The sequence below is a fragment of the Molossus molossus genome, unplaced genomic scaffold (genome assembly GCF_014108415.1).
Source record: "Molossus molossus isolate mMolMol1 unplaced genomic scaffold, mMolMol1.p scaffold_m16_p_17, whole genome shotgun sequence".
Classification (NCBI taxonomy): domain Eukaryota; kingdom Metazoa; phylum Chordata; class Mammalia; order Chiroptera; family Molossidae; genus Molossus; species Molossus molossus.
In genome coordinates this window covers 24,211,771-24,235,160 of record NW_023425352.1, presented here as the reverse complement: position 1 = coordinate 24,235,160, position 23,390 = coordinate 24,211,771, and the positions used below count along the sequence as shown (strand labels likewise).

Here is a 23,390-nt window from a genome sequence, read left to right as displayed (position 1 = left end):
AATTTGTTGCCATATAGTTGTTCATAGTATTTGTTAACGATCCTTTGTATTTCTGTTGTGTCAGATGTTACTTCTCCTCTTTCATTTCTGATTTTGTGTATTGGGGTCCTCTCTCTTTGTTTCTTGGTGAGTCTAGCTAAGGGTTCATTAATCTTGTTTATCTTTTCGAAAAACCAGCTTTTTGTTTTATTGATCCTTTGAATTGATTTTTTGATCTCTATGTCATTTAGTTCTGCTCTGATCTTTACAATTTCCTTCCTTCTACTTGCTCTGGGGTTTTCTTTTTGTTTGCTTTCTAGTTCTTTAAGTTGTGAGGTGAGATATTTTATTAGAAATTTTTCTTGTTTTTTGACGTAGGCCTGTAGTGCTATGAACTTCCCTCTCAGAACTGCTTTTGCTGCATCCCATAGATTTTGTGTTGTTGTGTGTTCATTTTCATTGGTTTCCAGGAAGTTTTTTATTTCTTCCTTGATCTCCTCAGTAACCCATTCATTGTTTAATAACATGCTATTTAGCCTCTATGTGTTCAAATGTCTTTGCATATTCTTCTTGCAAATGATTTCTAGTTTCATACCATTGTGATCTGAGAAGATGCTTGATATGATTTCAATCTTCTTGAACTTGTAGAGACTTAGTTTGTATCCTAACATGTGGTCTACCTTTGAGAATGTCCCATGTGCACTTGAGAATAATGTGAATTCTGTAGTTTTGAGGTGTAATTCTCTGTAGCGATCTATTAAATCCATTTGGTCTAGTGCTTCATTTAGAGCCTCTGTTTCCTTGCTAATTTTTTGTCTAGAGGATCTATCCAGTGATATCAGTGGGGTGTTGAAGCCCCCTGCTATGATTGTATTGCTGTCAATTTCTCCTTTGAAATCGTCCAGAAGGTTTTTAATATATTTTGGTTCTCTTATATTGGGTGCATATACATTTACCAAGGTTATATCTTCCTGTTGGATAGATCCTTTCAATATTATGTAGTGATCTTCTTTGTCTCTAGTTATGGCCTTCATTTTGAAATCTATTTTATCAGATATGAATATTGCTACCCCAGCTTTTTTTTTTTTTTTTTGCTTTCCGTTTGCTTGGAAAGTTTTTTTCCATCCCTTCACTTTCAACTTATGTGAGTCTTTTGTTGTGAGGTGGGTCTCTTGTAAACAACATATATATGAGTCATGTTTTCTTATCCAATCAGCTACTCTGTGTCTTTTTATCAGAGCATTCAGTCCATTTACATTTAAGGTGATTATTGACATATACTTATTTATTGCCATTTTTTGTTTAGTGTGGTTATATTTTTCTTCCTATTTCTTTTACTAATTACAGCAGTCCTTTTAATATTTCTTGCAGTGCTAGTTTGGTGCTAATGTATCCCCTTAGCCTTTTTTTTTTTTTGCCTGGGAAGCTCTTTATTTGACCTTCTATTTTGAATGATAGCCTTGCTGGGTAGAGTAATCTTGGATTCAGATCCTTGTTTTTCATGACCTTGATTACTTCATGCCATTCCCTTCTGGCCTGTAGTGTTTCTGTTGAGAAGTCAGCTGATAGCCTTATGGGGGGTCCTTTGTAGGTAACCTGTTGCTTATCTCTTGCTGCCTTTAGGATTCTCTCTTTGTCTTTAATTTTTGGCATTTTAATTACTATGTGTCTTGGTGTGGGCCTGTTTGGGTTCTTCTTACTTGGGGCTCTCTGTGCTTCTTTTTTTTTTTTGGTGGTATGTGCCCCTAGCGGGAACCAAACCCAGGACTCTGGTCCGCAGGCTGATGCTCAACCTCTGAGCCAAACTGGCCAGGGCTGTGCTTCTTGAACTTGAATGCCTTCTTCCTTCACCAAATTAAATGAAGTTTTTTGTCACTCTTTCTTCAAATATATTCTCTAAACCTTGCTCTTTCTTCTTCTTCAGGGACTCTTATGATGTGAATATTATTACGTTTCCAGTTGTCCCACAGTTCTCTTAAGCTGTCTTCCTGTTTTTAATTGTTTTTTCCTTTCAGTTTTCTGATTGGTTGATTTTTTTCTACCCTGTCTTCTGAGTCACTGATCCGGTTCTCAGCTTCCTCTAGTCTGCTGTTTAGTCCTTCCAATGTGTTCTTTATTTCTGCTATGTCATTCTTCATTTCTTCTTGGTTTTTAATTTCCAATTGGTTGATTTTTAATGTTTATGTCTTTACTCATGGTGTTGATGTTCTTACTCATGCTGTTGAGCTTCCTCAAGATCATGGCTCTGAATTCTAGCTCTGATAACTTGCTTAACTGCATTTCATTTATCTCATCTTTGGTAGAGGCCTCTTGTTCTTTCATTTGGGATTTGTTTCTTTGTTTCACCATTTTGGCTATCTCAGTGGGTTTTGGAGCCTGCTAAATTTTCCCTGTGGGTGTTGGTCTGCTGTTTGTGGCTCCCTCTACTGGGTTTGGCTGAGCGTGGACTTTCCTGGCTATATTTGCAAGCCCAGGAATGGTTCAGTTATCCTCTAGCTTTTGCTTGTAGGCTATTAGTCTTGGTTACTTGAAGACACTTGGGTTCTCAGTTGAATAAAAAACTCCCTCAGGTGTTCTGCATAAGAGGATTTCCTGAGGGTGGGACAGATGCTGGTTGTTAATGAGCCTCAATTTGCTTTTCAATGGCCTACCTGGGTGGGGTTGAATCTCCGAGGGAGGGGCCACTGCCTCTCCCCAGAGACCTGGGAAACAGTAAGATGGCCATCCTGCATGGCTACAACTCAGCAAAAGCTCTGAGCACCCTCCAAATCCTGAGTGTTCCCACACAGTTCTAGTCCTGTCTGCCCTCCCTGTGCCAGACCCCAAGTTGAGTGGCTGTGGCTACTTTAGCGTCTGTCCTGACCCTCTGCGCTGTGGAGCAGGCTTGGGCTTTTAACCCCAAGGGCACTGCTCACAGCTAAGACTGCTGCTGTCGTGGGCTCCCAGCCCTCCTCTTATGCCTCCGCAATCCTACCAGGATTGGTTCAGTGTCCCTGGTTATATGGTCCTCGCAAGCTGCTTTTCTGTTGCTTTTTCCCCACGATTTGTCTTTATTTTAGTTGTGATTCCAGTTTGGTCCTGGGAGATGGTCTGTGTAGCTTCCATTCACTCTGCCACTATTTTGGAATCTCCAAGAAGAATTATCTTAATCAACTAGTTAATTACCTTAAATTAAAATCTGTACAGGATAGGAAAGATAAATGCTTTCTTCTTTTCTCTATTTACCAGCTTTCAAAATAATGCATTTCATCCTCCAATAGATCCAAAAGATCAATAAGATCTTTTTAAATATATATGTTGTTTTGAATTAATGGATTTTACATTACCCTAAAGTTCTTGAAAATGAAATGGAGGCACCTTTTAATGCCCTGATATGTCTCCACACAGAGCCCTGATAATGCTTTCCTGCTAGTGTGGCAAAATGAATAGACCTGGTGTCAAGTCTCAGCTCTATTTCTAGCTAGCTGGTGACTTTGGGCAAGTTACTTAGCCTCTCTCAGCCTATTTCCTTATCATTAAAATGAATACACTAGTTCTATAAAAGTAGGAGACTTACTCTCCCTAGTTTACTCAGGACTTCCCAGGTCTAGCATTGGGAGCCCTTAGTTCTGGGCAAATTGGGACAGTTGGTCATGCTTAGAATGTCATAGGGAGTAAATAAAATAATGTCTATAAAACCTTTGTACATAGTAGGTTGTCAACAAATACAGGCTACCTTTCTGTAATCAAACTTTATAATCTGGATTTCTTCCCATTCCCCAAATTTTGGGGACCATATCCTAAAACCTGGGTGGATGAGATGCACCTGTGTCCTTTGGTGGCAACAGTGTGAGAAGTGCTCTTTTTCATCCTATTAGATCCTGAAATATTTTGCCTGGGAACCTTCATTCAAAAACCAAGTCTACGACATTCGGAAGAAAGAGCTCAAGAACTTGCTCACCTTTGGGCAGATGCAGTCTTTGATAATGTTTCTCTTATACTTAACTCCAGTCCTGGTGAGTGACACAGTCTGTGGGCTGAGTCAGCCTCTTGAAGAAAAAGGTCTGTCCTAGATATGCTGCCCAGAACCCTTAGGCCTGACCAGGAAGTCCAGGGAACTCTGGCCCCCTCCTCCATTCCCCATACTGCTCTTCCCACCTCATGCCTCAATTCCAGTTTCTCCCTTATGTGCAATGTGGTGGTCTTGGGGCCAAGAGCCAGTTGCTAGGATGTTCACCAGGAATGTGGTATCCAGGAATGGTTTGCAAAGAGGGCTTCTTGTCTTCTTGGGGAAGCCATGTGGGTCAATAGTGGAAGAAACACCGATAGAGGAGCCAGGAGACCCGAGCTCTGGTCCCAGCAATGCCATTAATTGACTTTATGACTCAGGGAAAATATTTCCTCCTCTTCTGGGCTCAGCTTTCTCATCTGTAACATGGGTTGGTTGAGATAATCCTTAAGATTCCTTCAATTTTGATCTGTTGTGTTCCTGAGACAGCACAAGGCTGCCTAAACCCTTTAGGAATAAACCTTCATGACCTTGCTTTTCCAGGTATCTGTGGTCACATTTTCCGTTTACGTCCTGGTGGATAGCAATAATATTTTAGATGCAAAAAAGGCCTTCACTTCCATCACCCTCTTCAACATCCTACGCTTTCCCCTGAGCATGCTTCCCATGTTGATCTCCTCCATGCTCCAGGTAGGAACTTCCACGGCTAACTGATTATCTCTGCTTACAAGCCTTAGTTCTAGAATGACTGGGCTATCATATCTCATTTCTAGCTTCTGCAGGTGACATTTCAACTAGAGAGATGTGTTTGATCTCTGGACAGGTGGTTTGATCTTAGTACAATCACAAGCTCTCTGCACCCCTTTATCTGACTATAACATGAGGAGTCTCATCTCCCTCACAGGGAGGCAGTGCTGTGAAAGCATTTGTGGTGAACCCTGATATCTGTAACATTTCTAAGCCCTTTCCCAGCCTAGTTCTCCCCACATTTTCCCAAGGCTCTTGAGGTATTTTTAGAGCATTAGGGAACTATGGAATGAAGGGAGAGAAAAGACCCTCTCTTTGTATGAAGCCATGTGGTGGTAACACCAAAGGCAATTTGGGAGCCTCAAGCTGTCAGAAAACGAATTTGGAGTTCAGGAGGCCTGGGGTGGGCCAGAGGGAGCATCTGGGTCCTGAAAACTGAGCCCAGTCACGGAGGAGGACCAGACCTCGGGGGGGAAGGGGGGGTCACAGGGCAGGTGCCGACTGGTGAGGCAGCCAGGATGATGGAGTGTAGTGATCTGCATTCACCTCAGAGGTGCTGCCTCCAGACAGCTCAGACCACAGGGAGGGTGGGGGTTTAGGAGGAGGCCTCTCTGTCCTGGAGGCTGTTAAGAAAACTGACAGGTGTGGCCAATACAGAAGCAACGCACTCTTTTTGGATTGAGTTTATTAGGTAGATAGATAGCAAAAGCAAGATCAGCAAAAGTGCCAGCTCCCTACACTCCCTGTCCCACAAGATGGCACTGAGACAAAGGGGTCAGATGACAGTGTTTCTGAGGAGCTGGTCCCTGCTGCAGCTAAGCAGTCCTATAGTCTGCGGTTACACCCTAAGGAGAGGACAAGGCCGAAAGCCTCACACTTCATCAGAACCAGGTGACAGCCTCCCTGAAGATGGGCAGGAGGTGAGAAATGTCCTTACAAAGTTCCTGGAAATCTTCCCAAGTTCCCCTGTTCCAGGGGGACCACAGGGTGCTCTGCCAACACGTAGGTCGCTGTGGCTTCTGTCACAGTGCGCCCTGGCCAATTGCTCTACGAAGTCCCACTAGTGGCTCAGGGCTCAGAAGGGGTCATCAAGGCATGGACTCAGTTAAAGAAGAGCACGCCAGGGGCCTAGCCACCAGATCCGGATAGAAATTAGCGTTTTATCTCACAGGAAGACAAGGGACAGTTTCTGGAACTAGGTACAAAGATCGGAGGGAGAGTGGTAGAGTTGCCCTACCTCTCTCCCTCCCCCTAGTCTTCTGAAGGGTTGAAACAGCACATCTTAATTTGCCTCTGTCCAGAGGGATGGCCTGGCTCCCGGGTTGAAGTGGGGCTGAGTCTGTAGTGGGGGTCAGAAGATTTCAGCGGAAGTGGCAAATTATGGGCAAGAAGCCTGGCAGATTGACTATCTCCTTCCAAATCCAAGGCTGATGACAGAGTCAAAATCCTCTCCCTGCTTGTCTTTGTCGCTGGGTTTTTTATTCTTGAGACTCTCTGTGTTCTCCTCTAGGCCAGTGTTTCCACAGAACGGCTGGAGAAGTACTTGGGAGGGGATGACTTGGACACTTCTGCCATTCGACATGACTGCAATTTTGGTAAATGAATGTGGAAGTTGTTTCCCAAACGTATTCACTGTGCTTGGTGTCAGAACTTTGAAACTCACGGACTCGGCAGCAGCAAATCAATTGAAAGGGAGAGCGAGGGGACTGATCCCGAATCTCCCTTTGCATATAATTGTACGGCTTTTACTTAAATTGTGTTTTCACTTTGAACAGCTTGCTTGGCTAGATTGCTAAACGAAGCTAAGCATGCTGTTCTGAGGATCAGCAGGGATCCTGCAAAGCGTCCAGAGAGCAGAAGTCAGGCTGAGCTGAGCCTATGGAGCTGGGGAGGTGGGCTGGAGTGAAGGAAATGCAGGTTCTGGGGGTTCAAGGGTTGGGGGCGTCCACAGCCAGAGCGAGCAGTGGGTCTGGAATCCAGGTAGGGAGCAGCTGAAGGTGTATATGTAGGTGGAAGCTCACAACAGGCCTAGGGCTACTGAATTAGAAGGGACTTTGCACACATTCAACTTCTGGTCTATCCCTGGAGTTTTTGCAGCACCTGAGAGAGGTGATCTTGGGATCTGCTGGAGGAAGCAGAGAGGGTTGTGTGAGGGCTGAGAAAGAGAAGACAGGCAGGTGGGGACCTACCTCTAACTAAAAAAGAGACTTGCTTCTCAACAGACAAAGTCGTACAGTTCTCCGAGGCCTCCTTTACCTGGGACCAGGATTTGGAAACCACAATTCGAGAGTGAGTCGCCTCCTTTCCGTCCTGCTGTTCCTTAGGATTCTGCTTGCCTGTCCTGCGATCGAAAATCATGTAACAGAACACATGGGGAGATGAGCTGTGTGCACATGTTCAGTTAGATGGCAGTGCAGGCTCAACCGCTGCAGGGATGAGCTGACGGAAGATCCTGGGTCTCTGCTCATGAATGCATCCGCCACCCTGCTTTCCTGCGGTGGGACCTCACATGTCTAGCTGAGAACTCTGAAGACATTTGTTCTCCAGATTGTGGCTGGAGGTAGTGCATGGTGGGCAGGTGGTCTAGGTCTCTGGGTATGGTAGAGGATACACACAAGTTTCTGAAAGAGATTGGAGAGAGAGCAGTAGAGTAGCCCTGCCTCTCTCCCTCCCCCCAGTTTTCTGAAGGGTTGAAAAAGAGCATCTTAATTTGCCTCTCTCCAGAGGGATGGGCTGGCTCCCATGGTTGAGGTGAGGCTGAGTCTGTAAGAGGGGTCAGAAGGTTCCACTAAACCTGAACTCAGTTTAAGCTCATTCATTCATTAAAGAATGTAATTAGGAGCATTGGAGTTCCTTCACCAAAGTGGGCAATGGGAGCTGCTTCCATAAGATTCAATTTCAGTTCTGGAGTTTTACATCTAAATAACCCATCCCTACATTCCACCCTGAAGGCTGCCTCCTCTGCCCTAGGCCAACCCCTTCTTGCCATGGTGTTGCACCCGAGGATACTTTTTCATTTATCTTCAGATAGAGTGGGAGGGAGGGAGAGAGAGAGAGAGAGAAAAACATCGACATGAAAAAGACACATTGATTGGTTGCTTCCCAAATGACACCGACCAAGGTCGGGACTGAACCATAACCGAGGTACATGCCCTTGACCAGAATAGAACCTGCAACTCTTTGGTCCGCAGGCCGACGCTCCAAACCGGCCAGGGCTGTAATCTGTTTCTTGAGCACTACACGTGACAGAACACCCAGCTCAGTGGAGCACAGATACACGGAGTACACCGCAGCCTGAGCAGGCGGATCTTTCTTTCTTCACAGCTGAGCACACCTTATCAATTCCCTGCTACAGTCAGGCCTTTCCTCCCTTCTCTGCTATTTCCACAGCCTTGAACGTGGACTCTGGAGCTTGCCCCGGGGTGTGTCAGGCCGGAAACTCCTCCTCTGAACCCTCCCAACCTGAAGATCTCTCTTCACAGAGAGAAGACTGGACACAGCTCCCCCTTTGCTCATTTATAAGTCTAGAACAAGTTCAGCTTGATAGGCAGGTTCAGAAAGACTATGAACAAGTTCCTGAGGTCCCTAATATTCCAGGAACTCAAATAATAGGGCTGGTACGGAGTTCCTAGGTGTCTAGCCCAGTGTGGACCGCCCCCACCCCCAGCCAGACACAGCCAAATCTCCAGGGGAGGAGGTGGCAATCTGTGCTTTCAACAAGTGCTCCATTGAATGGCTAGTCTCATTGAAGAGTGACGTTTGGGAAAAATTAATCTAGTCTGAGACCACTAGTTTAGAAATGAGAGTTCAGAGGGTGTGGCATTTCAAAGTCACACAGCTGGCCAGTGACAAAGCTGGGACTTGTACTTGGGTCTCCAGCTCCCACCAGGGTCTTGTTCAAGGACAACATGTTAGTTCTAAGAATTTTTCCAGTGGGAACACAAGTTTGGCACAAACAGCTTATAAATGAGTTGAATACACTAGGGTTTACTCTCTAGGCTCTGAGAGCTTAGAAATAAATAATTAAAGAAGCACTTTGGAGTCTTGTATACATCCAAGACAAATTTTCCAGTCTTGAGAGAAAATCTCCAAATACCAAACTTCCCACAGAGAGTCTGAGAAGTGGCCTGAACTCCTCTTGAATAAGCCCCCTCATCTTCTTCAAATGCATTTCTCTCTTTCAGTGTGAACCTGGACATTATGCCAGGCCAGTTGGTGGCTGTGGTGGGCTCTGTGGGCTCTGGGAAATCCTCCTTGTTGTCGGCCATGCTGGGAGAAATGGAAAATGTCCATGGGCACATCACCATCAAGGTGAGAGGAAATGCCAAGTAGCAGACTCTGACAAATGTAGGCCACTCCGTGCTGCTTTTTCATTGGGTGAATGCACTGAGAACTAGAATCTGACACCACTGCTGTCGCGTTGCTGTACAGGTGAAAGGTCTTGGAGACATCTGGTTGAATTCGAGCCTATAGAGTATTGGCCCCACCTCACATACATAATCAGACTCAAGGGGTAGATTCTAAGAACCTGCCTTTTTTTTTTTTTTTTTAAGTAATTTTTCTTTGTCGATTTTAGAGAGAGAGGAAGGGAGAGGGAGAGATAGAAACATCAATGAGACCCGGCCCATGTGGCTCATTGGTTGAGCATTGACCCATGCAGCAAAAGGTAGCCGGTTCGATTCCTAGTCAGGGTACGTGCCCAGACTGTGGGCCCAATCCCCAGTGGGGGGCATGTGGGAGGTGGCCAGTAGATGTTCTCTCTCTTCAATGTTTCTAGCTCTCTCTCCCTCTCCCTTTCTTTTTTTCTCTCTCTCTAAAATCAATAAAGAAAAAAATTTTAAAAAGAAACATCAATGAGAGAGAACATCGATTGGCCACCTTCTGCATGCCCCCCTGGGGACTGGGCCCACAACCAGGGCCTGTGCCCTGACTAGGAACTGAACCAGTGACCTCTTGGTGCCTGGGTCAATGCTCAACCACTGAGCCACACCGGCTGGGCAGAATCTGCATTTTTAATGAGCAACCCAGATGATTCTCATAGGCTACTACAGTTTCAAAACTGTCAAATGGAGATGTCTTCCTTCAAAGTATGGACAATTTTGTTATGTCTGTATATGTGTTTCTAAAATCTTCATGTTCCACAAAGGTATGCAATAAAAACAAGACCTGGTAACCAGGGTACCGACAAAGACAATAAACAATAACAATAAAATCAGTAGCACTGTAAAAATCTCTGCTGGCAGTTGTGCCCAGCGTTACAGTTAGTCCAGGGTCTCCCATCTCCTCCTTTGGAGACACTTGCCTCCAATACAAACATTTGATGTAAGCTGTAGACAAGTTTATAAATTTGGTGTTTGTTTGTTGTTTTAGTCCTCACCCAAGGGTATTTTTTATTGATTGAGAGAGAGAGAAAGAGGGAGGGAGGGAAGGGGAGAGAGAGAGAGAGAGAGAGAGAGAGAGAGAGAAGAGAGAAGGGAGAGATCAATTGCCTTCCTGATGCACCCCAATCGGGGATCAAAGTCGCAAACTTTTTGGGGTAAGGGATGGCACTCAACCAACTGAGCCGCCCAGCCAGGTGGTTATAAAGTTTTTAACAGAGAGGAAATGTTTCATGGCATCCTCATCAGCTCTCTTGGCTTCTCCAGAGAACTACTTTTGGGGAAACTCTAGGTACTTGGAATCAATTAACCAGCCATTACTTATACCAAAGAGAGGCATGTCTATAGATCTTCAGCTGTTTTCCTTAAGATCTTTATATATTGCTAAGCCTTCTTTTTAATAATGAGAAAGCTTACCCCTGATTGCATTACATTGACGTGCTTGGGCCATTTTTAAGAACTTCTACTTCATACTGACATTATCCCCCAATGTACTAATCACTAATGAGCTAATTTACACTAATCCACATGCAGTGTAGCAGAGCAGACTACAGATATTTTTTTCAATTATCGTTTACATTCAGTATTATTTTGTATTAGTTTCAGGTGTATAGCACTGCAATAAATCTAAGTTCACTTATAAATATCAAACCTGCAATAATTTCTTCGAAGGTCCATTTGTTCCTCCCTGCTCCTGCCCTCCCCCTCAACCCTCCATGTCTGGGGGTACAGCTGTCACATGGTCTGGTCCTTTCCCATCTAGGGCTCGATAGCCTACGTCCCACAGCAGTCCTGGATCCAGAACGGCACCATAAAGGACAACATCCTTTTCGGGTCAGAGTTCGATGAGATGAGATACCAGCAAGTCCTAGAGGCCTGTGCCCTCTTGCAAGACTTGGAAGTGATGCCTGGAGGAGACCTGGCTGAGATCGGAGAGAAGGTACTCAGGACCCTGAAGGGTAAAGAAGTACATGGGAATAAAATAGCTGACCAATTCTGGCGGTCGTGTTTGAACAAACACCAGAAAACATAAGTTTGCACAATATTTCATATAAATAACTCAGAAATTTAAAAATTTGTATATGGAAGCAAGTACAGGGATTATGTAATCTAAAGGAAAGATGATGAGGCTAGGACCGGAGAGGTTAAGTAGCCAGCAACTGGCCCGAGGTTGACGCCATGGTGGAGGGACAGTAGCAGAACAAGAACCCAGTGTCCTGCCTCTACTTCTGCACATTAGTACGGGTCAGAAAGGGGTCTAATAATCTGCTTAAAACAGTTAGATAATTAGTGTGAATTATTTCCTTATGTTATTAAATGCCTTTCTTAAAAATGGATTTTTAATGACTACTGTATATCATATCCATTATATGGATATAGCATAATTTGTTTAGAAATCTCTGACGATTACATATTTCGGGTGTTTTCATCCTCCCTCCTGATAAAAAACAAAATTCAACCAAGTAAAGTTGAAGATCTGATTGACTTTATTATTTATGAATGGGAAAGCACCCCATCTGGCACCTCTAAGGACACTCCAAGTGTTGTACAAAAATAGGAAAAAAGGTGGGGAAAGAAAGCTATGAGCAAAAAAAAAAAAAGTAAGAAATTATTTTGGAGGGCACCTGGATATCTGCGTTTCTGAGAGGAAGCGACCAGGGAAGACTTTTATCATGCAGACTACCTCCTCGTCCTGGGCGAGGGGGTGTGGAGAAGGCCCACGTGACAGGCTACCTCCTTGGCTTTGCCTAGAAACAGTCACACTAGTTGAGTAAGACTGTGTTTCTGGGAGAGGCTGAAACAGAAATGAGCTCAGGTATTAAATCTAGGTTTGGTTCCCTGGGCTTTAGCACAAGTGACACCATTTTGGGCCTTGGTCCTCTCTTTAACAGTCCCCATTACTAAAACTGCTTATAGCAGTCTTGGGGGACAAGGATCTTGAAATGTTAAAAGACTTGTGAAATACAGCTGTGGAGTGATTTTGTTCATTAATTCAACACACACTTACTCAGTACCTACATGCCAGAGACTATTTTAAGTCCTGGATTTACACCCATGAACAAAATAGAGAAAATCTGCGACACAGTGCTTCAGTCTCTGGGAAGCAGCAAAAATAATAAGTAAAATATACGGTAGAACATGCTAAGTGGGGCCTACCTTTAATTATTGGGCTGAAAAGGATTTATCTGAATCAAAGTTATTTATTTGTATAAAGGAACTTGTAAGATTTTTAAGCCCTTGATAAGCTCTTTCTTACCCCTCCTTGGTAGTCTTTGTGAAGGCAGGACTATGGCGTGGTGCTTAATAGAAATGATTTTCTTCTTCAGGGTATAAATCTCAGTGGGGGTCAGAAGCAGCGGATCAGCCTGGCCAGAGCCACCTATCAAGACTCAGACATCTACATCCTAGATGACCCCCTGTCCGCCGTGGATGCCCACGTGGGAAAACACATTTTCGATAAGGTTTTGGGTCCCAATGGCCTACTGAAAGGCAAGGTGAGAACTCACTGAAAGTGACACAGACATGAGGTCTGTGTGGGGACACATCTGGGACAGCTGCAGTCCTGGAGCAGATGCCCTCATTGACCTGCCCCCTGGGCTGCTGAGGGACACAGCGTCTTCCAGGAGCTGACCCCGTGAGGGCTCCCATCTTGAGGTCATGGCTAATTTTAGCCTGTTCTGTGGCTTGGACATTGAGCCTGTTAGGATTGATTATGATAAAAAGTACTTTGAGACCTGTGGTAGTATAAGAAATATATTTGGTTTTTGTTTCTAGGTCCTGTCACAGAGCTCCTAACCCTTGGAATTTCCTGAGTGATACTAGGAGTGTTTGTTATTCATAATGAGCCCTTTAGTCCATACCCAGTCTAGGCTAACAAGCCGCTTGGAGTGGAGCCCCCAGTAGGACCTTGTTGGAACTTTAAGCCCCACCCACTGGCCTCTGGGGAGGGGAGGCGGAGCTGGAGATTGGGTTATAAAACTCCTTGAACAGGGAGATTCAGAGCTCTGGGTTGGTGAACACAGCAAGCGCTGGGAGGCTCGTGCGCCAGGACATGGAAGCTCCCTCAGGCCTCGCCTGGTACAGTTCGTCCACTGACTGCTCTTGAGTTGCATCTTTTATAATAAACTGATAAGCATAAGTAACATGTTTTTCTAAGATCTATGAGCCATTTTAGCAAACTATCAAACCTGAGGAGGGGTCTTTGAGATTTCTGATTTATAGCTAGTTAGTCAGAAGTAGGGGTGGCTCCAGGCTTGCAACTAGCATCTGACGTCAGGGCAGTCTTGTGGGACTGAGCTCTTAAAATGTCCCTGTGGGACACAGGTCATCCTGCAGGTATTAGAGCCATGCTCTACGAAGGCACTTTCCTGGAACCCTTGCAGGATATAGGAACACTATGTCTGAAAGGATAACTCAACCTGAACATGGAATAAAGCTGATGTTTTTGGAGTAATGATTATGTCCCAGGCCTTTGCTAAGCACTTTGATTACATTGTCTCATCTGAGTCTCACGATGCCACTGTGAGAGAGTACAGGTAAAGTGGCCAGAGCAAGTCACTAGAGCTGGTCGTAGGTGGAGACCAGGTTTTTCTTACCATGGGCAAGTTAGCACATTTGTCCTGGCGCAGTGGACCGAATGGGAGAGAGGCTGACGGAGCCCTGGAGGGTCTGAATGTCTCAGTAACAACATCTCAGCATGAAACCGTAAGACTCTCTGTATTGGGCCTGTTCCCTTCAATATTTCTTGAATGTTGCCAGTCAGGATGGCAGGGTTGACTGGGCTGCTGTCCTACTGAGATCTTTTGCTTCTCTATTGGATCCCTGGGTCAACAGGAACTCACTCATCCTCCTATTCCTGGTCCTGACTTTGATCCTTAAGGTCTTTTGCTCTGTTCATTAATGAACTGAATACCCACCTTGTGCCTGCTTCATTTCAAAGACTGGTCTAATAAGTAAGGTCTGGTCCCTGCTCTCAAGGAACTTACAACCGAATGGAAAGAAATTATAATACAAGAATTATTTTAGTAGCATTCTATATAAAGCACAGTGGAAACACTGGAGGAATGCCCAAGTTTTGCCTGGGGACTCAGGAAAGGCTCCCAGAGGCGCTGGCTTTGAGCTGAGACTTTAAGATGAGCATCTCCTGGGTCTTCCAGATGAGAGGGACCTAGAGTGTGTAGGTTTGTGAAGTAGACAGAGACATTGGGCTTGGGTTTTCTCTCCAGAGGCCCTTCTCAGCCCCAGTCCCCTATCTGAACCTCATAACTGGCCCATGAGTGCTTGCCTTCCTTTGAGTGGAGTCCCTGTTTCACTAGTCCATGTGGTTCATCAATAGACAGGGAGACGAGGAATGTGGTATCCCACACCAGGGAGGGCGTGGGCCAGAGACAAAGTTTCTTGCCCCACAATGTCACTAACATGCTGGAAGAATCCGGGCAGTTCTTGTTAGCTCAGTTGGTCAGCTGGCTAGTGAAGGGGGCAGAGAGTTAGCTAGCTATTTAGTTAGTTGTGTCAAGTGACATTCCTAAGCCCAACTCCTGGCTACCAAGAAGCTGGAAGAGAACGTGTATAAAGCACACCTCATTGTCACTATAAAAAATAACTGAGTATATCCATGATGACAGGAGTCTCATCCTACACATGAGTCAGGTTTTAGGATGAGGTACTAGGAAAGAAAGAGGAAGAAAAAGAGGCCAGGTGGTCAGGGCCACATTTTGAAGCAATGTCCCACAGTGAAGTGAGGTATCTGTTTTCCCCTCTTCTTTCTTTCTTTCTTTCTTTCTTTCTTTCTTTCTTTCTTTTCTTTCTTTCTTTCTTTCTTTCTTTCTTTCTTTCTTTCTTTCTTTCTTTCTTTCTTTCTTTCTTTCTTTCTTTCTTTTCTTTCTTATCCTCACCCGAGGATATTTTTCCATTTTTTGTACAGATAGAGTGGGAGGGAGAGAGAGGAAGAAAGAGAGAGAGAGAAACATCGACATGAAGGGACACCTCGAGTGGCTGCCACCCGCACGACCAACCAGGGCTGGGGACAAACTGCAACCGAGGTACATGCCCTTAGCGGGAACCGAACCCGGGTCTCTCCGGACCGCAGGCCGACGCTCCAACCACTGAGCCAAACTGGCCAGGGCTGTTTTCCCTCTTTAAAGTAGTACAGGGACGTGGTGGACATAGTGTTGTCAGCACCACTTGTGTTTGTTTACAGACCCGACTCTTGGTTACACACAGCATTCACTTCCTTCCCCAAGTGGATGAGATTGTGGTTCTGGAGAACGGCGCCATCTCAGAGAAGGGGTCCTACAGTGCTCTGCTGGCCAAGAAAGGACTGTTTGCTACGAATCTGAAGACATTTATAAAACAGACGGGCCCTGAGGGAGAAGCCACAGGTATGTAAGGATGACTAAAATGGGATCGAATTTGGGTATAGCAAGGGATGGGAGTGGAAACCAATATCTTTCCTGAACTGCTCAGTATCCAGTGAACTAGATTCGAATGTGAATTACTGAGATCCAAAATCTGCTCTTTTTCTGTTTTGTGCCTCTGTAAAGAAACACAGACACAGAAACTCAGTGCCTGAGCCATACTGGAGGTTCATCTGCTCATCTGGTCTTTGACATGCCATCAGAGGGCATGCTTTGGGAGAATTTGAAGAGAGGTTTGGGGTGATTAGCTCTGTGGAAGAAGCACCAGTGGCATAAGGGGCCCTGCTTCTACTGATCTCAGTCACACATCCCTTCCCACCTACTACCAAACCCACTGAAACAACGTCATAGGCTAGTAGTAAATTCTTGGTAAGTGTACTGCTGAAGTCTTACTAAGTCCTAACAAAGGGATGTTGACTAATACATCAAAAACCACTGGGTGTTTTGAACCAGAAGAAATCATGGTAGTTGCATAGTTGAACTCACAGTATTACCACAGAAATAGCCCCTAATACCACCACCATTGGGGTCACCCATTAGCTTCCATCAGTAATGGAGCCCTGTTCCCTGGGGTCCGTCCCAAGAACCTCCGGTGGTCCTGTGCCTAGTCCTGGGTATTCCCTTCAGGTAGTGGTCACCGGCAGGAGGTCAGACTGAGAAAGCAAGATCTGGAGGGTGCAGGGCCATCCCAGAAGTCAGACAGAAGAGGGAGTAGCTGCAGAGCCTGCAGGTGGGAGCATATTCAGGCTTGAAGGTCAGCACAAATGATGGTTAAAAACCACCCTGGGAACACAAGAGGAGGAAAAAGAGAAGACCAGGAAGTCTGTAAGTGTTGGAGGGACAAAACAGGAACAAAGAACAGGACAGTGTGGGTGGTGGGGATCCAGGAACCGGAAAGGAGGGAGTCGGGGCTCTCTATCAGCCTGTCTGTGCTCCAGACTAGCCTGGAGAAAACACAAAGCACCTCCTGGGCAGTGAAGGTCCAAACAAAGGGCAGTGCCCGATGCTGGATTCCTCTGAGTTACTGTTCAGTTAGCCAACCACCCTAACCTGGACAGTTATACTGTGTCCATTTTAAACTTTCTTTTTCTAATGTGCCCGAATCTCAGTTTTTGGATTCTGCTATAAACCCCCATGGGTGGATGGCCTCTTTGAAGAATCCTATCTTTTATGTGCAAAGGACAGTTTGCAAAATATCTCATTAAGCCCATATCCTGATTAACAGCCATAGGCCATTTCTGAGCAGTTGTGTAAGCCCCAGTGCCTGGCATGCTGCAGTGTTGATTCTGGAACTTGGGGCAAAGATCACAAGGTGGTAGAATGAGGGGAAGGGCAGCAGGCAAGGTGACCTGTGTTAACACTGGCTCTGTCTATTAGCTTCCGAACGAGCTGTTGTAACAAAGCACTACAAACTGGGTGGTAAAACCAACAGAAATTTATTGTCTCACAGTTCTGGAGGCTAGAAGTTCAAACTCAGGGTGTTGACAGAGTTGGGTCCTTCTGCAGGCTCTGTGGGAAGGAGCAGCCCCGGGCCTCTCTCCTAGCTTCTGGTTTGCTGGCAATCTTTGGCATTCTTGACTCGTAGACACATCTCATCGATATCTGCCTTCATCTTCACCTGGTATTTTCCCTTGTGTGCATTTCTGTGTGCAAATTTCCCCACTTTTTATTTTATTTTACTTATTTATTTGTGTTAAACCTCACCTGAGGATATTTTCCCATTGATTTTTAGATAGAATGGAAGGGAGGGAGGGAGAGAAAGAGAGAGAAACATCGATGTGAGAGAGACACATTGATTGGTTGCCTCCCACACAACTCTGACCAGGACCAGGGATTGAACCTGCAACCCAGGTATGTGCCCTTGACTTGGAATCAAACCCGTGACCCTTCGGTCTAACTGCTGAGCCAAACCAGACAAGGCCAAATTTCCCCATTTCTAAAATAAGAACATCAGATATATTAGATGAGGGGCCCAGTCCTATTTCAGTCTGATCTCATCTTAATTTAGTTTATTACGTCTACAATGACCCTATTTCCACATTCTGAGGCAGTGTGGATTAGGATTTCAAAATATGAATTGAGGGTGGGGCAAAATTCAATCTATAACATCTATCCTCTGGTATACCAAAATTCATGTGCTTCCCATGTGCAAAATATATTCACCCCATTTCAACATCCCCCACAGTCTTAATCATTGCCTTATCAACTCTAATTCCAAAGTCTCATCTAAATGCCAGTTCAAAGTCCCATATTTCATGTTCTAACTCATACTAATCAGTTGTGAGTGAGACTTGGAGTCTTGGGGCAAAATTACTCTTCATCTGTGAACCTGTAAAATCAAACAAGTTATTTGCTTCTAAAATACAATGGTAAGCCCTGGCCAGTTTGGCTCAGCGGTTAGAGCATCAGCCTGCAGTCCAGAGAGACCCAGGTTTGGTTCCCGCTAAGGGCATGTACCTCAGTTGCAGTTTGTCCCTGGCCCTGGTTGGGTCGTGTGGGTGGCAACCACTTGATGTGTCCCTTTCATGTCGATGTTTCTCTCTCTATCTGAACAAAAAATGGAAAAATGTCCTTGGGTGTGGGTTAAAATAAAATAAAATAAAATAAAATAAAATAAAATAAATGTGAGACAGGCATAGGATAAGCACTTCCATCCCAAAAGGGAAAAATCAGAAGGAAAAAAGGGGTCACAAATTCCCAGCAAGTTCAAAGTCTAGCAGGATACGTTTCATTCAATTTTAAGGTTTGATAATAACCCTATGGCTCTATTCTCTGGGATCAGAAGGGTGATCCAGCCTTGGATGATGGTCCCAATCTCTGGTACTGAAAAGCAGCCACCCTGGATAGCCTTCAGGGACATTTTCCCCTTTTCTTGAAGGATAACACATGCTCATGGCTGGATAGCTCTATCAACCCTGTAGAATCCAAGAATTCTGACAGTGTCCCTTCATTTTGTCTTATCTCTGTGCCCTACAGTCCAAGCTGGCAGCACTTGTTCAGATGGTTGATTGGATCAAGTCACATGCCTAATCTCTCTAGTAAATCTGCTGTTGAGATTTTCTAGTAATTTTTTTTTTTCATTTTAGTTATTGCACTTTCAACACTAGTTTTATTGATGTTCTCTATTTGGTGAAAACCTATTCTCATACTTTCAGTAGATCTGTAGATTTTATTTTCTTTTGTTCTGTGGACATATTTATAATGACTGATTTAAAGTCTTTGTTTGGTAAGTCCAATATCTGTGCTTCCTCAGGTACAGTTTCTGTTGACTGCTTTTACCCTCTGTACAGTCCTGGTCATTTAAAATAACATAACCAACTTACAAACCTCAGAGGGAAAGGAGTTGGGGGGATTGGGAACAGATAAACCAAAGAACTTATATGCATATATACATAATCAATGGACATAAGCAATAGTTTGGGGAAGCAGGAGGGGGGGGGGTGGGAGTGGGGAGGTGGGGGTTAATGGGGGAAAAGAGAGGGGAACATTTGTAATACTTTCAACAATAAAGATTTTCAAAAATAAATAAAAATTTAAAAAATAAAATAAAATAATATAACATAACCACTCTGAAAATAAGATTTCTCTCTCCTCCCTCTTCTGCTAGGGTTTGTTGTGTTGTTCCACCTGTTTAGTTTCCTGAAATAATTCTGTTACATTTGTATTCTTTGTTACATGTGGTGACTGAAGTCTATTGGTTGGCTGAGGGGTCAGTTAATGATAGAACATGATTTTCTTAAGTGTCAGAAACCAATAAGTCATTCAGCCTTTTCTGAGAGACTGGGGGTGGGGTGGGGCATGTATTTAACATTCCAGCAGGCAATTTACAGTTCTGCCTCAGCCTTTGTTTTCTGCTTGCACAGAGCCTGAAGGTTAGCCAGAGGTAAGAGAGTAGGCCTTGTCAAGTTTTCCTCGGGCATGTGCACAGCCCTACACACATGTGTGACATTCTAGATTTCCAGAAATATATTGAAGATATCAAAGCTCCTTATGAATATCTTATTCCCCAGCTTTTCCTTTCAAGGATTTGGTCAGCTTCTTTTTTACCCCAGTTGTTATGACAACCTCAGGCAGCTGTGATGTTAAGCAATTGCTGCTGATTGTTTGAGGTAGCTCCAAGTCAGTTCTAATAAAGACCAGCCCTGTGAATGGGGTTTTCTAGGGAACTGCCAGACAGGTCAAATAATAAAAATTCTCCAGGGATGAGGTGTTTGGGGGAGTTTCAACTCAATCTGTTCCCTCCAGCAGCTGCTAGGCTGCTGGGTTTCATGGTTACCATGAAAACCCTGTTGGTTTTCTAGACTACACAGATCTGAGAAGAGGGGGATGGAAAAGGAATAAATTAAACTATCACAGAGCTTACTATTCTTACTAAGATTTAGTCATTTTGTTTGTTTTTTGTTCATCCTCACCTGAGGATATTTTTCCATTGAGTTTTTAGATAGAGGGGAAGGGAGTGAGGGGGGGAGAGAGAGAGAGAGAGAGAGAGAGAGAGAGAGAGAGAGAGAGAGAGAGAAACATTGATTTGAGAGAGACACATCAATGGTTGCCTCCTACACAACTCGACTGGAGCCAGGGATCAACCTGCAACCCAGGTATGTGCCCTTGACCAGAATCGAACCTGCAACCCTTCAGTCCTTGGGCCGACACTCTAACTGAGCCAAACTGGCCAGAGCTTTGTCATTTAAAAAATAAAATAAATGTTTCTTGGATTGTTGCAAGCTTTTGGCTAATTTCAGAGTTATAAAAATTTGATTTTGTCAATTTGGGGCCAATATTCTCATTGCTTTTGTGGAGGTACCAATTTCTAAAGGTCTTTACGCTGCTATTCTGATGCCCAGATTATATTTACATTTTATTTTATTTTCAGAGATTTTTTAAATGCTTTAAATTTATAAAACTTTGTCAAATCATTTGAATTTCAGGAAGAGCATTTTTGATTTACACTTACCTCATTAGTTAATTCTGGAGATTATAAGCCTTGCATTTGTTTATTATAACCCTTAAAAGTTCCTTCCTGCTCCAAAGGAACTTAAATTTCTGGGAATATTTTTCTCCTTTGACCATTTTATTTTTCAATGGAATATTAACTCATTTCTTCTTTATCCTGGTATTTCTCGATGAGCAAATGTACCAAAAAGTAGTATTTCTGGAGTAAAAGATTCCAGTCTGTGTGTACATCTGGGATCTCTTGCTGAGCCCAGCAACATCAGAAAAAATATCTCTCTCCTTGTTCCCAGGGCTGTAAGAGGTCTGTGCACTCTCTCTCTCTCTAACATTCGATATGTCTCCTAGTCAATGAGGATAGTGAAGAAGAAGATGCCTATGGGCTGATGAGCAGCGTGGAGGAAATCCCTGAGGACGTGGCCTCCTTGACCATGCGAAGAGAAAACAGCCTTCGTCGAACACTCAGCCGCAGGTTGGTCATCTATTCAGCTGGCAGCCCTCATCACTTCCATATTTCCACTCGATCCTTCTCTGTTTCTATGTGGACAGTGGACACCCCCAGCTCTTCCTTTGTTTCCTTGTATGGGAAAGAGGGTTGGGGGAGTGTGTTTCCCCGAGGCCACCTGCTCTGAAATGTCCTTTGATGCAGAGAGACTGTGACATCTGCTTGTAAGCGGACCCTCAGGATGCATCTATATGCTCAGGAAAGTTTTCCCCTTTTCAATTTCTCAGATCGAGGTCCAACAGCAGGCATCTGAAGCCCCTGAAAAACTCCTTGAAAATTCAGAATGTGCATACCCCGAAGGAGGAGGAGCAACTAGTAAAAGGACAAAAATTAATTAAGAAAGAATTCATAGAAACTGGAAAGGTGAATACAACAGTAAAAATTACCATTAGAGGTGATCAAAGGGGTCCCAACATTTTAAAGTTTGATAACTTGAATACGCATCTACAAAAGGTCCACGTCTTATGCTTGCTTTGCAAATCTTTAAATTCATCACTGAAATGTTGGTAGATACTCAGCTTTCTATCAAATCATATTTCCATGAAGAATAACAGGGTTCCTGTGAATGTCTGCATAGCACATTTCATGAGTGTTTGATTTCATTCTGATACGTGAACCAAACAACAAAACTGCTTTGAGACGCAATCCTGGGAGCCAGCGAACACTAATGCATCAATCTCAGAGCACATAGTTTAAACTAATAAAACTTAAAATCAAGGTCTTAAATTTAAGGTCTTAACTTAAATCTAAATTAATAAAGCCAGAGTCAACAGTACAATCCCATTTGTCCCACTCCATTTTTCTCTCTTCCTCTCTTAATTGCATTTAGAAGCTTATTAACAATTTGATGATTATTTACCTTGCACTGTATTTAAACATTGATTATTATCCTGGCCCCAGAAATGATCATGAAAGACTACCAAATTCTGCTACCTGCGATCCATTTTTCCAGGGGACTCCGCTCCCTCCTGTGATTGGTCTTCTAGGTAATTCTCCACCAAAAACCACTGGGAATTCTGCTAACATTGAAATGGGGTCTTTGCAGGTCAAGTTCTCCATCTACTTGAAATACCTACAAGCAATAGGATGGCATTCAATTTTCTTCATTGTCTTTGCCTATGTAATTGATTTTGTGGCTTTGATTGGATCCAATCTCTGGCTCAGTGCTTGGACCAATGACTCTAAAACCTTCAATAGCACCAACTATCCATCCTCTCAGAGGGACCTGAGAGTTGGCGTCTATGGAGCTCTGGGATTAACGCAAGGTATGTCTGATGGCTAGAACAGCTATGTCTTGCGTAATCTGTCTGGTTGATGCACTTTGCCTGGACTCAGGAAAAGAATTGCCATTATGTCCTTGGCACAAGACTTCAGGGATCCATGTGCATCATGCTTACTAAACTGGTTCCATTTCTAGGGTTATTTTTGCTCATAGCGAATCTCTGGAGTGTCCATGGTTTCATCCATGCATCAAACATTCTTCACAAGCAACTGCTGAATAATATCCTCCGAGCACCCATGAGTTTTTTTGACACAACACCCACAGGCCGGATTGTGAACAGGTTTGCTGGTGTAAGTATGTCAAGGGCTGTAAAATTATGTGTTTTTATGCTGAGGATTTTTTTATTCCTACAGGGAAAGTGCTCATGTCCCCCTGGGCAACACTGTGTAGTTTCAGTTCTTTTGTCCATCAGCAGGCAAATTATTTCTTGAGTACCTTGTGTGCAGTCTCAAGGATCCTGGGAATACAGGACTGAACAGTTCTAGCCCTTAAGTAGCTCACCATCTAGTGAGTGAGACAGCCAAGGAAATAAAGGATTATAATAGTATATAGTAAAACCAAAATAACAACAATGTGTAGAATGGTGTTCTGGGAATACAAAAGAGTGACAGAGTAAACAGGTACTAGCTCTGCCTGCCTGGTGTGGCTCAGTGATTGAGCATGGACCCATGCACCAAGAGGTCTCCAGTTCGATTCCTGGTCAGGGCACATGCCCAGGTTGTAGGCCGAATCCCCAGTGGGGGCATGCAGGAGGCAGTCAGTCGATGTTCTCTCTCATTAGTGTTTCTATCTCTCTCTTCCTCTCACTTCCTCTCTCTCTAAAAATCAATAAAGGAAAAAAAAATTTGTTTTTAAAGAAAGAAGAGCACCCGGCTGGTGTGGCTCAGTGGTTGAGCATCAACCCATGCACCAAGAGGTTGCCTGTTCGATTCCCAGTCAGGGCACATGCCTAGGTTATGGGCCAGATCCACAGTTGAGGGTATGCAGGAGGCAGCCAATCAATGTTCTCTCTCATTGATGTTTCTATCTCTCTCTTTGTCTCCCTTCCTCTCTCTCCAAAATCAATTTAAAAAAAAAATTTTTTTTTAGAAAAGGAAAGAAAAGCAGTATTAGCTCTGCCTGAATGATTGAGGGTGGAAAATTTGAG

At 44.1% G+C, this 23,390-nt stretch overlaps 1 protein-coding gene across 1 annotated transcript in view; it reads left to right on the top strand.

The window, feature by feature from the left end:
• Positions 1–23,390, top strand: part of ABCC2 (ATP binding cassette subfamily C member 2) — a 56,045-nt gene that overhangs the window by 20,062 nt on the left and 12,593 nt on the right. Inside the window, exons 12-23 of the mRNA XM_036265468.1 lie at positions 3,837–3,974; positions 4,511–4,657; positions 6,225–6,309; positions 6,937–7,003; positions 8,899–9,025; positions 10,856–11,032; positions 12,420–12,587; positions 15,293–15,473; positions 20,805–20,928; positions 21,189–21,324; positions 22,007–22,226; positions 22,379–22,533. Coding sequence (XP_036121361.1) covers positions 3,837–3,974; positions 4,511–4,657; positions 6,225–6,309; positions 6,937–7,003; positions 8,899–9,025; positions 10,856–11,032; positions 12,420–12,587; positions 15,293–15,473; positions 20,805–20,928; positions 21,189–21,324; positions 22,007–22,226; positions 22,379–22,533 — 1,725 coding nt within the window. The remainder of the gene's footprint in view (positions 1–3,836; positions 3,975–4,510; positions 4,658–6,224; positions 6,310–6,936; positions 7,004–8,898; positions 9,026–10,855; positions 11,033–12,419; positions 12,588–15,292; positions 15,474–20,804; positions 20,929–21,188; positions 21,325–22,006; positions 22,227–22,378; positions 22,534–23,390) is intronic.